This window comes from Blennius ocellaris (assembly GCF_963422515.1).
Source record: "Blennius ocellaris genome assembly, chromosome: 11".
Classification (NCBI taxonomy): Eukaryota; Metazoa; Chordata; class Actinopteri; order Blenniiformes; family Blenniidae; genus Blennius; species Blennius ocellaris.
The window spans coordinates 13,705,756-13,721,004 of record NC_137660.1 but is presented as its reverse complement, the minus strand read 5'-3'; the positions used below and the strand labels follow the sequence as shown (position 1 = coordinate 13,721,004).

At 42.8% G+C, this 15,249-nt stretch overlaps 1 protein-coding gene across 1 annotated transcript in view; it reads left to right on the top strand.

Annotated features, from left to right (window-relative positions):
• Window positions 1–664: 664 nt before the first annotated feature.
• LOC308136346 (potassium/sodium hyperpolarization-activated cyclic nucleotide-gated channel 3-like) overlaps window positions 665–15,249 on the top strand; it is a gene marked incomplete at both ends in the record, with an annotated part of 15,157 nt that continues 572 nt past the window's right edge. Inside the window, 8 exons of the mRNA XM_080504664.1 lie at window positions 665–1,320; window positions 6,224–6,647; window positions 7,388–7,549; window positions 8,329–8,547; window positions 9,614–9,760; window positions 11,051–11,291; window positions 12,519–12,683; window positions 14,257–15,249. The exon at window positions 14,257–15,249 is cut by the window's right edge and continues 572 nt beyond it. Of these exons, the coding sequence (XP_080360790.1) occupies window positions 665–1,320; window positions 6,224–6,647; window positions 7,388–7,549; window positions 8,329–8,547; window positions 9,614–9,760; window positions 11,051–11,291; window positions 12,519–12,683; window positions 14,257–15,249 (3,007 nt within the window). The remainder of the gene's footprint in view (window positions 1,321–6,223; window positions 6,648–7,387; window positions 7,550–8,328; window positions 8,548–9,613; window positions 9,761–11,050; window positions 11,292–12,518; window positions 12,684–14,256) is intronic.

Here is a 15,249-nt window from a genome sequence, read left to right as displayed (position 1 = left end):
TCTGACTGGGCGGGGTGCGCGCATGTGCCACCCTGGCTCCTATGGCAACCCGATGGATTAGCTCCATCAATATTCACCTTATCAGAAGGCGGGGAGGCTCGTGGATGACAGATGTTGGCGCTCTTTGGAGCAGCTGCATGCATGTGTGTGTGTGTGTGTGTGTGTGTGTGTGTGTGTGTGTTCACCTTGCACTGAGGGGAGAGCGCAGATATTTGGGGGGAGGTGGAGATGCTGCTTTGTCATTGAGGATCTCAGGAGCAGCAGCAGCAACATCACTTGCAGCAGCAGCAGCAGCAGCATTCTCCCACTCCGGCACGTCCGACGCTCAGCATGCTGCATCCTGATGCGCTCCCGTCTGCAGCCGGCGAGCCTACCTGGATTTACACGCGTCCCTGCCTCGACGTGACTGTCTTGATCGGAGCGGCCGCGTCTCGTTGACGCATCTCAAATGTTCGCACCGGAGGAGAGCGGCACGTCCCGAGTGACAGATAAAATACGAGCTGTCCTGCGGATGCGCCGTCACTGTTTTGCCTCCAGTGGCACCCCAAGTGTGTGAGATTCATGATTCACCCCTGTGTTTCCACCGACTGTGCTTAGAACGCAGCTCTGCTTCTGCTTCTTCTGCAAACAAAATAGAAAAAAAAAAAGAAGAAAAAAAACAATAATGGAAAGATTTCAGTCTTCCATGCGCAAACGCCTGTACAGCTTACCGCAAAACATTGGGCAAAAACCCTTCGTGGTGGACGAGGGAGACAGCGGCGACAAGGACACTAAGAGGAAAAGTATCCGTCTAAAACATTTGTCCTCTCCGTCTCCTGCAAGCAGTTGCAGGAGCATTGAGGAGGCCGGGGGCGAAGACTTGGATAGGGACGTCCCCGTCAAGACCAACTTGAACGGGGACTGTCGCTTCTTTCGGGGCAGCATTTCTTCCATCTCCGGGAGACGTCCTCCCGGGTCGGACGGAGCGGAGCAGTGGCGCCTCATCCCCGAGGCGGACGCCGGCGTCGGGGAGAGTTTCCCCGGTGAGAACGGCCCCGGGGCCCAGCAGCGAGCAACGGGTGGTCTCATTGGCGCAGTCGGGCAGCCCCCGGTGTTCGACCAGTCAAGTTTCATTAAGTTGGAGGGCACCGAGCAAATAATACCCGAAGATGAGCGGCTGTACCAAGCCGGTTTCATGCACCGGCAGTTCGGGGCGATGCTCCAGCCCGGAGTCAACAAGTTCTCCCTGCGCATGCTGGGCAGTGAGAGGGCCGTGGAGCATGAGAGGGAGCGCGTAAAGTCTGCAGGATTCTGGATAATCCACCCCTACAGTGACTTTAGGTAATTCTTGTGCCAAACCCCCCCAAAAAACTGTCATTTACTTGCACTACTTGTGGAGATATATATTTTGTGTGAGCAAATTTTGGCATTTCGATGTTGAAACTGTTTGTTTTCAAACTGCCTTAACTTGACAGGACTTGGAATACCATTAGGTTTAAGCGCACGGAACATGGACACTAATCTCCCCACACATGTTTTCTGTCACTACTGTGATGATATAATGGACGTGATTGTGAACCTATGCAGAGGAGGTGTATCACGAGCTCAGTGTGCCACATTGAATCAGGTTAACTCCAGTAAATAATCATACTCGGGAACATGTTACAAGCTGTTCTTGCATGGGGAACATTTGATGCACTATAGGGGACTTGGCTAACATGCAAAATCCTCTTATAATTTTGCAGCTATTGTCCTTATAGCATGCATATCCAGGGTATAAGCCCTTCTTATGTTTTCCTTTCTGAACAGTTCTGTTCGTCAGAGCACATTTGTGCTCCAAACTGCTAACCTATAATTCCCTAAATTACCACCAATGATATAGGATCTCATTGCAGGCAGCATGCAAACCAAAATCGTGTTCATCACCAATATCAGAGATTTTAATAACATTTAACCTTGAGACTCACTGTCATCATATTTTCAACGGTCAATCGTACATGGTTTTGTGTCACAACAGGTTTTTTTTTTTCCCCCCACTCATCTGAATTACACTTTTCTTTTTTTTTTTTATCATTTAGCGAGGGCAATGGATTACAGAGAGTGCAGCAGGGGCTTGGAAATGGGGTAATCAAAATAGGGTAACATGACCATTGAAGATATTAGAAGCACACATCAGTGGAGATTATTACAGCACAATTAGTCTAATGGAGCAGAGATGGTGTGGTCGGGGAGGGGACACACCACAAAACACAGCGACGGAGAGACAGGGAGAAAGAGATTGGAATGAAAATGACGTGAGGAATCAGGACGCCCAGCTGTTAACTCTGTGCGTGAGGTGTCATTGCTTCATGCTCTGTTTGGACCACACTTTGAGCAGTAGCAGGTTTTTTTTGTTTTTTTTTTAGTGCCTGGCTCTTACAGTCAATACATTATTCTCCAGATCTCATTTTTAAGTTAAACATGAAAAACCTTGCAGCACTGGAGATAGCAGGTCTGTGGAGCAGTGCTGAATCCAGCACTAAGAACTAAGTGCGGGCATACTGTGTGACCACAGACGATTTTACATCAGCTCAGTACAATGTAACCCGTGTGTTCCCTTCTTGTATCTTTTCATAAACACAGTGTCTCTTGTTTATACCAAGGGTAACTGCTGTACGTTATTAGCGTTTTGTATATACAGCAGCAGACACACTGAACTGGCACGCTGTGTAAATATGGTTAATATGATTGCTGGTGGGCCTGAGCCACAGTACAGGTGTGTGTTAAGCCACTGAGCTGCATGCAGGCTGTTGTTCTTCAGCTGCGCTCTGGCAGCAAGAGATAAGTATCTCCAGTACAAATGTGATCCCTTTTTCAGCTGTCCTGATTGATCTAAGCTCCTTTCAACATTTTAAGCCTTTTTGTGTTCACTTTGCTTGTAACGCCCCTCTTTGTGCTCTCATGCTCTTTAACAGAGTTGCACTCTGACCCAAATCATGGAAGATTCCTCTCTGGACCGGTCAAGGTCTAGAGACCCCACAACTGTCAGGTTTATTGTGATGGTAACACCAGATTACACCAGCAGGTTGTCTGATGGCTGTGGGATGACTGCTGCATGCACAGTCAGCTGATGAGCCAACAGGATGGTCTGCAGGGGATGGCAGTAATACTCTGTCCCCTGCAGACCTTTTTTTTTTTTTTTCCCTTCTTCTTTTTAATTTATATATTTTTTTGATCCAGCTGTTCTAACATTCTGCAGCACAGTGACGTGTGCAGAGCAGTAATGCTAACTACTCAACATCTGGCTGATGGGAGCTGACTTCTGGAGATGACATGGATTCCCAGGAGATAACTGTGGATTTAGCAAGGGAGGGGAAGTGCAATTAGGACCAGTGTGTCACTGCAGAGACAACGGGCAGATGTAGAGAGAAATGCAAATGCTTTGTTTGGCAGAGAACAACAGAAAGCTGATTAGAACAAATGGCCACCCTGTCCTCGGTGGTTGCCGCTTTTTGTGATGTTCTCCCGTGAAGGTTGGCTGTAAATAAACCTCAGCGGATAGAAATGCACTCCAGCGCGGGCCACATCTAAACTCCTGAACACTCACGTACTCCGATTGTGACGGGTTCCACTGGCATATTTCTGCACCAAATTACAAAAAGTATCAAAACCACAACAGCCGTTTCACTTGAGTAGAAGTGATGGCCCCTGTTGAAACACATTTAAACTATTAAAAAAAAAGTGAATTATGATTTTATTCATGGCAAAAAGTTTTAGCTTCTAAGCTGGACACAAAGTGAAAACAAGTGCTCATAAAGCATCTCCTTAGAGATGACATTGCCAACTAGTTTTTCTAAGTAAGGCCGTGAACATGAATTGTGTCGCTTGTTTTTTATTGCTTTATTAGTTAGTGCTCTCCTTCACCCATATGGCTACTAGAGCTGCCTGCTCCACACGTCGTATTAAAAGAAATGGCTTTTCTCTGTAGTCAGATCCTCCTTTCTTGTCTAATTCGTCTCTCTGTGTCATTTCTATTTCATCTTCGGAGCTACGGTGTACACGATGTGCACAAGTGGATAAACAGTGACAAAGACTTTGTGTTGTGTAGAGAAGAAGGTGATAATACAAGAAAAAATATTCTTCCAAATGCAAATTGAAATAGACATTGAATTATCAAATTCATTTTTAAAATTCAATGAGAAAATCTTTGTTGGTAAGTTAGGCGTAAGGTACGCACTTCACATCTCATGATGAGAAATCATTTATGCATAGTTAATTCTCTGATTTCCAGATTAGTCAAGCAGTATTTTAAGATACAAGACAACAATGATTGCAGTAATAAAAATATTTCCCAAATAAGATAAGAGACAGGACAATCTACTCAGCAAAACAGTTTCTTAAATTTTTTCTTTTAAAGGATAATATACTTGTCGAATGTTTTTGAAATACGCACCTCTTTTACTGTGAGGAACCAAGAAATTAAAATTATATTTTCATTCATGGTTGAGAAAACTGGACTAAAAGTGACATTTGGTTGCCTCTGACCTGATCTTCTTTTAAGCCTTCAAAGTATTACAGTGGGCTGTATGTCGGTTGTTGTCACTCCCCCTTTCACCTCACAGCCAGACAATCCCCGGTTGGAGTCTCGGCTCGGGGATCTTACTGTGCAAAAATGTTCCTGTTTTCGCTGTCGACGCTCGGGTTTCCTCTGGATTCATTCCCACAGTCCAACAACATTAATTGAGTGGTGACTCCTGATGGATGTGTCGGATGTGCCGAGGACGACAATGCAGCTGCTTTGGGTGAAGCGGTCGAGACGACGAAGTGTTAATATTATCAGTAACTGTGCAGTCATCAAGGATCATGACCTACTCTTTACTTCACACCTTGGTCATCTAGCCTAAAGTTCTAAAAGCTTTTTTTGTGAGATGGTTTTTAATTCCCTACTGTTTTTCTTTGTTGTTGCGTTTTATGAGTCTCACATCCTGGTAATTGCAATGCTTTCGTTCTCGCTGGTCTGTCCATTCTCCTGCAATTTGGGCTGCGCCTGTAGGTGTATCAGGCTCCTGCTGGATCAACCTGTCGTTAATCAGGTTTCCGAAATGGATCAGTCCCACACATGAATGCTTTCTAAAAAAACATTTTCATTCACACATTCAGTTAGTCACAGATGAACAAACACTGGCCAAATCCTGCCTGCGTGGATGAGTCCCAGTGATGCTTTTAAAGCTACTGCAATGAGAAACGGTATCTGAAATCATGCTGGACATTGTCAAACAACTGACAATATCAGTTATCACATAGTAAACAATGTCATAGTATCATCCAGAGAGTATGTTAAATTCATAAGCATTTATACACACAAGTGTATTGGTGTGAACACTTGTGTTTTCTTCTTGTAGAACAATGTTGATGGTGAATAACTGACAGCAGCGTCTGATTTTCAAGTGCTTCTTGCTGAAACTGAACACGCCACTGCTGATAATTCAATCAATATTTCTTCACAAGCAATTCACATGAATTCCAGGAGCCCAATTTTCTTTTTGTCCCTGTGGTCTGAAGCCTCACGTTGGACTGAATTAGAGGACCATTGTTGTTATTCTTTGGAATCAGCCACACTCTTTGTGTCTTGGTGTTTGTTCTTGCTCAGTTTGTTTGTATTGTTTCTGCTTCATCGGGCATAAACCTGCTGGACTTTGACTTCACGTCTGTGGCGGCCACTTCCACATAGACTCACATATTCATCCAGAACTGCTTTGAATATGCAGCATCTATTCAGTATGCATGCAGGTGTAGTTTTTGTTTGTTTGTTCAAAATCTGTTTGTATTGGCTTTTTAGAAACTTTATTGAATAATAGCAATCACAAAGATGAAATGTGGTCTTTGTGAAAATGTAAAATGTTTTTACTTGCAATTTCAAAAATGACAATGCAAAATGAGATTCCATTAATTCTACCCATGGAAAAATAGAATAGAGTAGAAAAAATAATCTTACAGTACGGTTCCACACAGAATATAACCAATACAATAGAATGGTAAAATATCACAGAAATGTCCATGCATATGATAACAAATAAATATACGGTGTTACAGCAGCAATGTGGAAAGAAAAGAATGAAGAAGCTTGGTATGATGAAGGATCAATGATAATATTTAAAGTGATTTAGTGTGTCAGACCTGTGACGTTGGCATGCGGAAGACGTGTCTGAGTTTCAAACAATCAGTGTCTTATATCGCATTGATAACGTCGTCTCATTGCTTTCAGGTTTTACTGGGATCTGACCATGCTGCTGCTGATGGTGGGGAACCTCATCATCATTCCCGTGGGCATCACTTTCTTCAAGGACGAGCACACGCCGCCCTGGATAGTCTTCAACGTGGTGTCGGACACCTTCTTTCTCATGGATCTGGTCCTCAACTTCCGCACAGGCATCGTAAAGGAGGACAACACGGAGATCATTCTGGACCCGCAGCAGATCAAGATCAAGTACTTGAAGAGCTGGTTCGTGGTGGACTTCATCTCCTCCATACCCGTGGACTACATCTTTCTCATTGTAGAGACACGCATTGACTCGGACTTTTACAAGACGGCCCGAGCTCTGAGGATCGTCCGCTTCACAAAGATCCTCAGTCTACTGCGGCTGCTGCGCCTCTCCAGACTCATCCGTTACATCCACCAGTGGGAGGAGGTAGATGATGCTGACAAGCAGCACCTCAGGGATTCATTTGATGTCATATGAGCATTTGAGGTGCCACACAGTGACGTGAGAATAGAATGGACACAATGGAAATACCATGGAAATTCTTTTTTTTTTTTTTACTGAAAATCCAACACGTTTTTTTTAAAGTCTATCTTAGATTTATATAATTTTAAACCCTCTACTGCAACAGTTCTGTGAGAAAAGCTTAGTAGCATGAGAATATTTTGCTATTACATGATGTTAGTTGGAGCTCCACTCATAGAATGCATTTTTTTTCATAGATTATTTGCCCGTGGTGAGAGCTTCCTGACACAAGCAGATTTGTCAGATTGTCAGATTAATCCGTAATTATACTCTGTATCCAGAGAAAACATATCAAGGATTTCCTTTATTAACTTTTTTTTTTTTACACACACTCACTCGTGCACAATCACCTCAGGTATTGGCAGCTATTTTGTTCTGCGTCATCTCAATTTATAATAATGAAAGCTCCTTCCTCATCGGCCATTAATGTTTCTGATGGTTACTCAGTAAAACGGCCTCTGGTCATCTATAAGAGATTAAGTTGCGGGCTGGTATTTGATGTCTGTGTCCACAGGCACACAACCTACTGTATAACTCAAATCCCCTGATTGCATGTCAGAGAGTTAAAATTCTATAGATTTATTTACAGAGCATTGTGTATTTAGTTGTGTATTTTCCTTAATGCCGACCATCCGTGTTCGTAGGTTTTCCACATGACGTATGACCTGGCCAGCGCCATGGTGCGCATCATGAACCTGATCGGTATGATGCTGCTGCTGTGTCACTGGGATGGCTGTCTGCAGTTCCTCGTTCCCATGCTGCAAGACTTCCCTCCTGACTGCTGGGTCACCAGAAACAAGATGGTGGTAAGTGGATTATTTATGAGTCACACAGTCTCCAAATGTGTTCTCCTCAAAAAGCACACCATAATTATGCCGCACACTTTGTCTGCTCTCAGGTTCTCCCAAATTAAAGGCCATTTTCCAGATTCTGGGAAAGAGCCCCTTGTGTGATCTCGAAGGCTTTTGTGTGTGTGTGTGTGTGCGTGTGTGTGTGTGTTGGCTAAACATATAACAGCATCAAGCAGTCCAAGTAAAAATAGATTGTGAACCACTTTGATAAGTCAACAGCAATGTTATTAACAGCATATTATTGATTAGCACCAAGGGTATTTGTCTTCTCACTGGGGCTTGTGTAACTGTTGTTTGATGTTATTTCTTACCATCAGGACACAGACTTTATCATTTCATTCTTTTTATGCCCTGGTGCTGTTGTTTTATGCTTTAATGGTTTTAAAAAGCTGCTAAAACATCCCCTGTTCAAGAGAAATGAAGAGGTGTACAATTAATATATTGGTACAATGTCACTTCATTATAATGTGCATTTAAACAACTGCAATTCCTCCTTATTAAAAAAGCTGAGCATAAATAGCATTAATTTATATTTCACCTATGGCAACAGAGCTACAAATAAGCATGTCGGGGGAAGTTATTTGACAGCAAGATGCCAACGAAACCTGAAGAATTAGGGCCTCATGGCCTGTGTCCATGTTGAGAAACTCTGACAAACCTCACGGGGACGTGACGCTGCATTAATGCTGGCGATTCGGATAAACTTTCTCTTTCTTCCTCCACGTCGCTCACAGAACGACACCTGGGGTCAGCAGTACTCCTACGCCCTGTTCAAAGCCATGAGTCACATGCTGTGTATCGGCTACGGCCTGTACCCCCCGATAGGCATGGCGGACGTGTGGCTCACAATCCTCAGCATGATTGTGGGCGCGACCTGCTTCGCCATGTTTGTTGGGCATGCGACCGCTCTCATTCAGTCTCTGGACTCCTCCAGGAGACAGTACCAAGAAAAGGTGGGTGTATTTACATCACGACTGTGTTTATTTTCTGTACTTTAGGAAACTGTGATGCGTTTCCTTTTTATTTAGCAGCACAGGCTCATGTGATACGGTCGTATGAAATCTAATTTTCTGTTAGTAATTGAAGTAACTCGTCATTAATTAGGTAAATTGGCTCGTCCAGAACATGTTTCAGAGGTGGGAGGAGACTGACACAGCTGTGCATTTGTACTAATAAGCCTTTCAATACATAATAATAATTACACGTGGAAAGAACTGTGTTCACGTTGACGTTAATCTCCCTGATGAGCTGTCAGACTCATGCGACCTGCATGTTTAGATTAAGATTTTGCATTTCACTTTAAATTCAGTAAATTTCTATTGAGGAACATGCAGCTTCTACTTGGATAACTGAATTGCTCTGTTCAACTTTTATTCAATTCATCCCGTAATACTGTAAAGCACAAGCCCACATTATGTTTCAAAAAAAAAAAACATGTGTTGCACATAAAACTTAGCATGACTCAATAAACTGTGCACCAAGGCTTGTCAGTGTGTAGACGCCCCACATGGTATTTATAAACAACAGGATATAGGATTTTGAGCTTTGGTTGAAAGCCAGTCAGACGTGGAAGAGTTTGTTTGTTTTTTTTTTTAGAAAAGTGAAGCAGTAACTTATGGCAAGAAGCGCCACACACAGGCTGGGTGCACGGACTATTTACAGTGCTGCTTTACTGCTGGAGTACACCGCTGAAGGGCACAGTAGTTAATGTTATTAGCCACAGCCTGCAGAGCACAACTGTATTTGTCAGATGGGGCAGAGTCACAACACTGTGCACTGTGGGCAGGTTTCACAGATGGCCCGACAGTTGACTGTTAACATAATGAGACACATTATAGTCCACCTCGGAGCCAGCACATCAATCAGTTTAATATATTCATTTTGACATGACTTTGCGTTTTGTCGTCGACACGAACACGCAGCCACATTTGCAGATGTGTCTGCGTGGGGGTTGTCCTCTCAAATCCCCTCATTAATTTGATAATTTCAATAATTGGATTCCTGTTGTTGACATGGCAGTATAAACAAGTGGAGCAGTACATGTCCTTCCACAAGCTCCCCGCCGACATGCGTCAGAGGATCCACGAGTACTACGAGCACCGGTACCAGGGCAAGATGTTTGATGAGGAGAGCATCTTGGAGGAGCTGAATGAACCACTGCGAGAGGTCAGCTGTCATCCACATCAATGTTTTACTCAAACAACAAAAAAGGAAAAGAAAGAAAGAAAGAAAAAAAGACAGTATGTAAGCACACAGGTGCATCTGAGAAGTATTTGAAATGTTCATTTTTTCCCATATTTTAATATGAACCATGACACTTCCATATATTCTAAAGTTATTATACATAAAGTAAATTATTTCATGTCCCAATGACAACTATTGAAACGTGAAAAAACATTGCTATACAATTAAAAGGTTCATTTTTCTCCACAGAATAAATTGAAGCTGTTTGTATATTTGATATTTCTTATACATTAAATGGGAAACATTTTGATTTAACGGTCAAAACTGCCAAAACAGGTCACTTTTCACTGATATTCAAATGATTTGTGATGCACCTTTTTAAACATTACATAGCTGGTTTCCAGTTCTACACTTGAAATAATCAGCTTCTCTAGAGGTTTTTTTTTTTTTTTATAGATGTTGTGACACATTCAGTGATTATGTGTTAAACATATCATTTTAATGAGGGACTTGAACATATTAGACAAATACCATGCAGCACTGATCTTTTTGTTTGTTATTGCTACCCTTTCAATAATTACAGATATACAAATACATCTAAAAACACTGACTGAAAAAGCAAAACTTCCATATATTTTAGATATGTATGGTTGTATTCTTATGAATGTGAACATATATTGTCATAAAATTGAAAAAAAAGAAGAATCTAAAAATATATCTCATAAGATCAGATATTTTTCCCCGACATTTTCTGTCATAATTATCACAATTATAATTTGAAAAACTTGAAACTTGCTTGAAACGTTTTCAGGTTGTTTGATTATAAAGATAACTGACAAAACCAATCACTTTACAATGATTTACATTTAAAAAAATTTTTTTTTTAGATGTATCTGTATCTACTTAACAACTAAATAGAACTGAAAAGCATTTTATTCTCTCAGGTTATAGTAATGAATGAAGTGAAATTCCTGACTCTGAATAGCTCACAGTCAATTATTTATCTAATCTAATATTGCTGCCTTACTTTGCCTGATGATGTTAATAGTCATGTAATCTGATTAGTAATGGCTGGAGACTGTACGAGGACAGAGGACCTCATTAAAATGCCACTAAGCTGTTAACGCCCTGCTTTTATGGTGATTGAAACGTGCACACGTGGAGACACAGACGTTCGCACAGTTAAATGCATTTTTTGAAAAAAACCCAAAACAAAATAAAGAAGAAAAAAAACTCCAAACAATTCAAATCTTGTTTTTGTTTCTTTGGCAGGAGATCATCAATTTTAACTGTCGCAAACTGGTGGCCTCCATGCCGCTGTTCGCCAATGCCGATCCAAACTTCGTGACCTCCATGCTCACCAAATTGCGCTTCGAGGTCTTCCAGCCGGGCGACTACATCATCAGGGAAGGAACCATCGGCCAGAAGATGTACTTCATCCAGCACGGCGTCGTCAGCGTCCTGACCAAAAGCAGCAAAGACACCAAGTTGTCTGACGGCTCCTATTTCGGAGGTAACGTGTGCACGCGGCCTGCTGGGGGTTCTCCATGCTAATACTCTTGCAGTGGGCCCCGTTTGGATGTGTGTAAAGCGGTGCTGATTGTATGATTTATTTTGATTTATTTTGCTCCGGCACTCAGCAGATTAACTTCCCCGACTATTAGAGCCGGGAAAAATTGTCCACATCATCTCCTTAAAAGGGCTCGCAACTAAGAGGGGCAAAGGCTTTTGCCATCTTTGATTCCATCTGTGAGGTTTTCCCCTTTGTCAACGTCATATTTAAATCTGAATTCCTTTTGTTAGTGCCTTGATTACGTTGTCTCTGCCTGAACATGTCTGCACGTAGCGGCGTTTCCAAGTTCATCGTGTCGTCACTGACGAGGAGACAGAAGCATCTTAGTTTCCCGATCAATTTTAAGCAAAATGGACAGGTCATTTCCAACCCCGTTTGAACGTTTCACCACACTCCAGCTTGCATTTCAGATCAAAGACTGATCCGTTTATGGGGAAACATAGCCCGTATTTTATCTCGAAGATATTTGGCTCGGCTGAACGCAGCCACAGATGTGAAAATAATAAATGAGGACACAAACTCCAGATAAACATGTCGGAAATCCCATGTTGTCATGTGTAATGAATAGATTAAATTGATGAACAGGACAAGGAACTGAGTGGGAGGGAGAGATTGAAAGTTCGTGTGAGCATGTGTGTTTGTGTCTATATCCTCAATATGTCTGTGCTGTAATATGTCTCCTTTTTTTTTTTTTTTTTTTTTTAATGGCGCATTATTTTATTTTTTTCTGATCTGGCACACCAGAGGAGGTCAGGACAAAGTGTAAGCTGCAGAAATTGCATTAAGTGCTCCATCTGTGGGCTTGAGAGGCATCAGTCTCTTCATGTTTGACGGTCTCACACTAATTTATGACTTTTTTCTTTTTGTGAATGAATCTCGAAAGATATCAAAATGTGTACCAATTTTTGACGCTCAGCTCATCATTAGAAAGCACAATCATGAGAAAAGTCTTATTATTAGTGTGCCGTTGTTGTCTAGGTCGTTGTTGTTAATACCTGTCATGGATTAGTCCATGGAGGACACCCATGTACACGTGTAGAGAACATGCAAACTCCACACAGAAAGGCCCCTGCCAGTATTTGATTCCGGCGGGAGCAGAAAGCGATCAGTGAATTCTGTATAAGTTGGTTGGAAGCAAAACAATTCTTTTCCCTCCTTTCCGTGCAGAGATCTGCCTGCTGACTCGAGGCAGGAGGACGGCCAGCGTGCGAGCGGATAACTACTGTCGCCTGTACTCTCTGTCGGTGGACAACTTCAACGAGGTGCTGGAGGAGTATCCCATGATGAGGAGGGCGTTTGAGACCGTGGCCCTCGACCGCCTGGATCGCATCGGTGAGTGGTTTCCCAAGAAAATCAAACTTTTCGACAGACCACATTTGTCTTTTTTTGTTTTTTTGCAATATCAAAGACTACAGTTGTCCTAAATATGAGTTCACCTACGATTCCTGATGTACAGTAAAACAGGACAATTATGGAGTGGGATGCAACAATAGCTACATTAATTCTGTTTATTGGTTGACAGCAGTCGAAATGACGATGATCATTTATTGTTGTAATCTGTTCTTGTCTCTCCACCAATTGTCTCTCCACCAATTCAAATAGCACTGCCACTAAACCACACAGCTTATTGTGGGTCCTGCTTCTGTAATTTGCAACTGAGAATAAACAGATTCTGTCTGAACTAACTTATATAATGCATAAAACCAACGGCTGTTCTGTCTCTGGCGAGAAAAGATTGACATGGGCAGTTCAAAGAATAGAAACCACTTCATAGAGATGCATTGTACAAGCCCACTTCCCCAAAAGATGGGCTGCTGTGTTAAATCTAAATAGTGAAACAGACATTCTGCCACCTCATGCAAAATGTTTGCTCGTTTTGATTTTAATGGCAGCAATACATACACAAAAACCTATGTAACAAGTGGTACATAGACTGTGACTGCAAATTGTGGAACAATATTATTATTATTATTATAAAATATTATCAAAAGGTTCAGAGCATCAGGAGAGTATCTGGAGTGAAAGTTGTATCGTGCAATAAAGAAGACAGAAGTGAACACGATCCAGAAACACTGCCAAGCTTCTCTGGGCCAACGTTCATTTAAAATGATCTGAGGCCAAATATAACTTGTTCCAGCGGGCAGATTAATTCAAATTAAAATTCTCTGTTGAAGTCAACGCAGATTAAAGGCGAGAGGAGCCATTTTATTATCATTAACCCTAACCATATGTGGCATATTTCAACACGATGCGACACGCACTGCATCCACATCCACGTCATTGAATTAGATCATAATGTAATGACATAGTTTTTACAATTACAATGACGGTATTCAGATTTTGACAGGATTCTCATATACAGTAACAATACAACTGGCTTCTGAAATATTAACCGACTTAAGTACCTGTGAAAGTCATTATGTTTATTAGTTATTACATTTTCACATCACTCAGTAGGAGTTTTTCTTGGGTGAAATTGATTTGCCATGACTAGATAGTGCTAGTTTACAGCTTTCTGGTTGATATTTGTCTAATCTGGATTTATGTATAATCAGTGAATTGGATTTGTTGGCTGAAGCTAAATTTAGACGTCAAATGTTGTGATATTGTGAAAATACGTGATCAGACCCAGATTTTTGGAAGGTGTAAACATTTTCATTATGCACCCCACCTTTGCTTAGTTTGGCCATGACTTACTTTCCCAACAAAAATACATGGAACATGACCTGGATATTTAAGTAATACTGGCTAGTTAGGCCAGAGATGCCCAATTTTAATGTATTGTATTAGTATTTCATGTATTTGATGGTAAAGAGAATGTGAAAAATTGTTGTTAGCATTCATTGGTGGAATAATCAGATTTTTGTTAAAAAATAATAAGGTGTTATTATTGTTTTCCTCACAGGGAAGAGGAACTCTGTTCTTCAGCATAAAGTCCAGCATCACCAAAGTTCTGGCACGCTAAACTTTCAAGAGACTGAGATCATCCAAAAAATTGTGCAGCACGACCGTGACATGGCCCAGTGCACGCAGCTGATCCAAACCAGCGCTGCACAGAGTTTGAACTCTCCACCTGCTCCTCCGTCGCCTACCCCATTAATCTGGGCCCCGCTGATTCAGGCCCCGCTCCAGGCTGCTGCAGCCACCACTCCACTGGCTCTGGCCTTGGCCCACCATTCCCAGCTGCCTCCGATCCTCTTCCATCCCCTTCTTCCCAGCTCCAGCTCTGTGAAGGACCCTAACACCCACTCAAGGAGAGCACAAGTTGGACCGACCACCTCTGGTAGCTGTGGTTCAGGGCCGGGTTCACCTGCCTGCTCTGCTAAATTTAGGCCTGGGATGGACACGCCCATACTTGGGTTCCCGAGGGCCCAGCATCTGTCCACTGGGCCTGTCTCACCCACACTGATGTCCCAGCCCATCTTCACCAGCTGCCTGCAGCCATTAACCCCTCTAACCACACACCAGCCCCTGCCACATCCTCCCCACTCCGGCATGCCCTCAGCCTTCCCCATCAGCCAGGCCAGCATCTCCTACACCTGCTCCGCTCAGCTCCACCCGCAGCCCTTCCACGGTGCTATGACCACCCCACCTCACTCATTCGGTTTGCTCCAACAGGGGGCACCAGGGAGGCTTGCAGGGAGATTTCCAGCCCCTGCAGGCTCTGCCATAAGCCCCCTGATCTCCAGCTCAGTCAGCCCCATACTAAGCCAGTTGCAGGCACCATCTCACGCCACCTTGCAGCAGATGGGCTCCAGTCATGACAGAGTAGTCAGGACATCGAGCAGCTTGAACTTCCCACATTTTCCCTTCATCAACAGCCCTCCAATCTCCTCTGGTTTTATTCAGCCAGTGTGTACAGGTGGAGCCAGTGCTGCAGCCTCTCTGGCCCAGCACA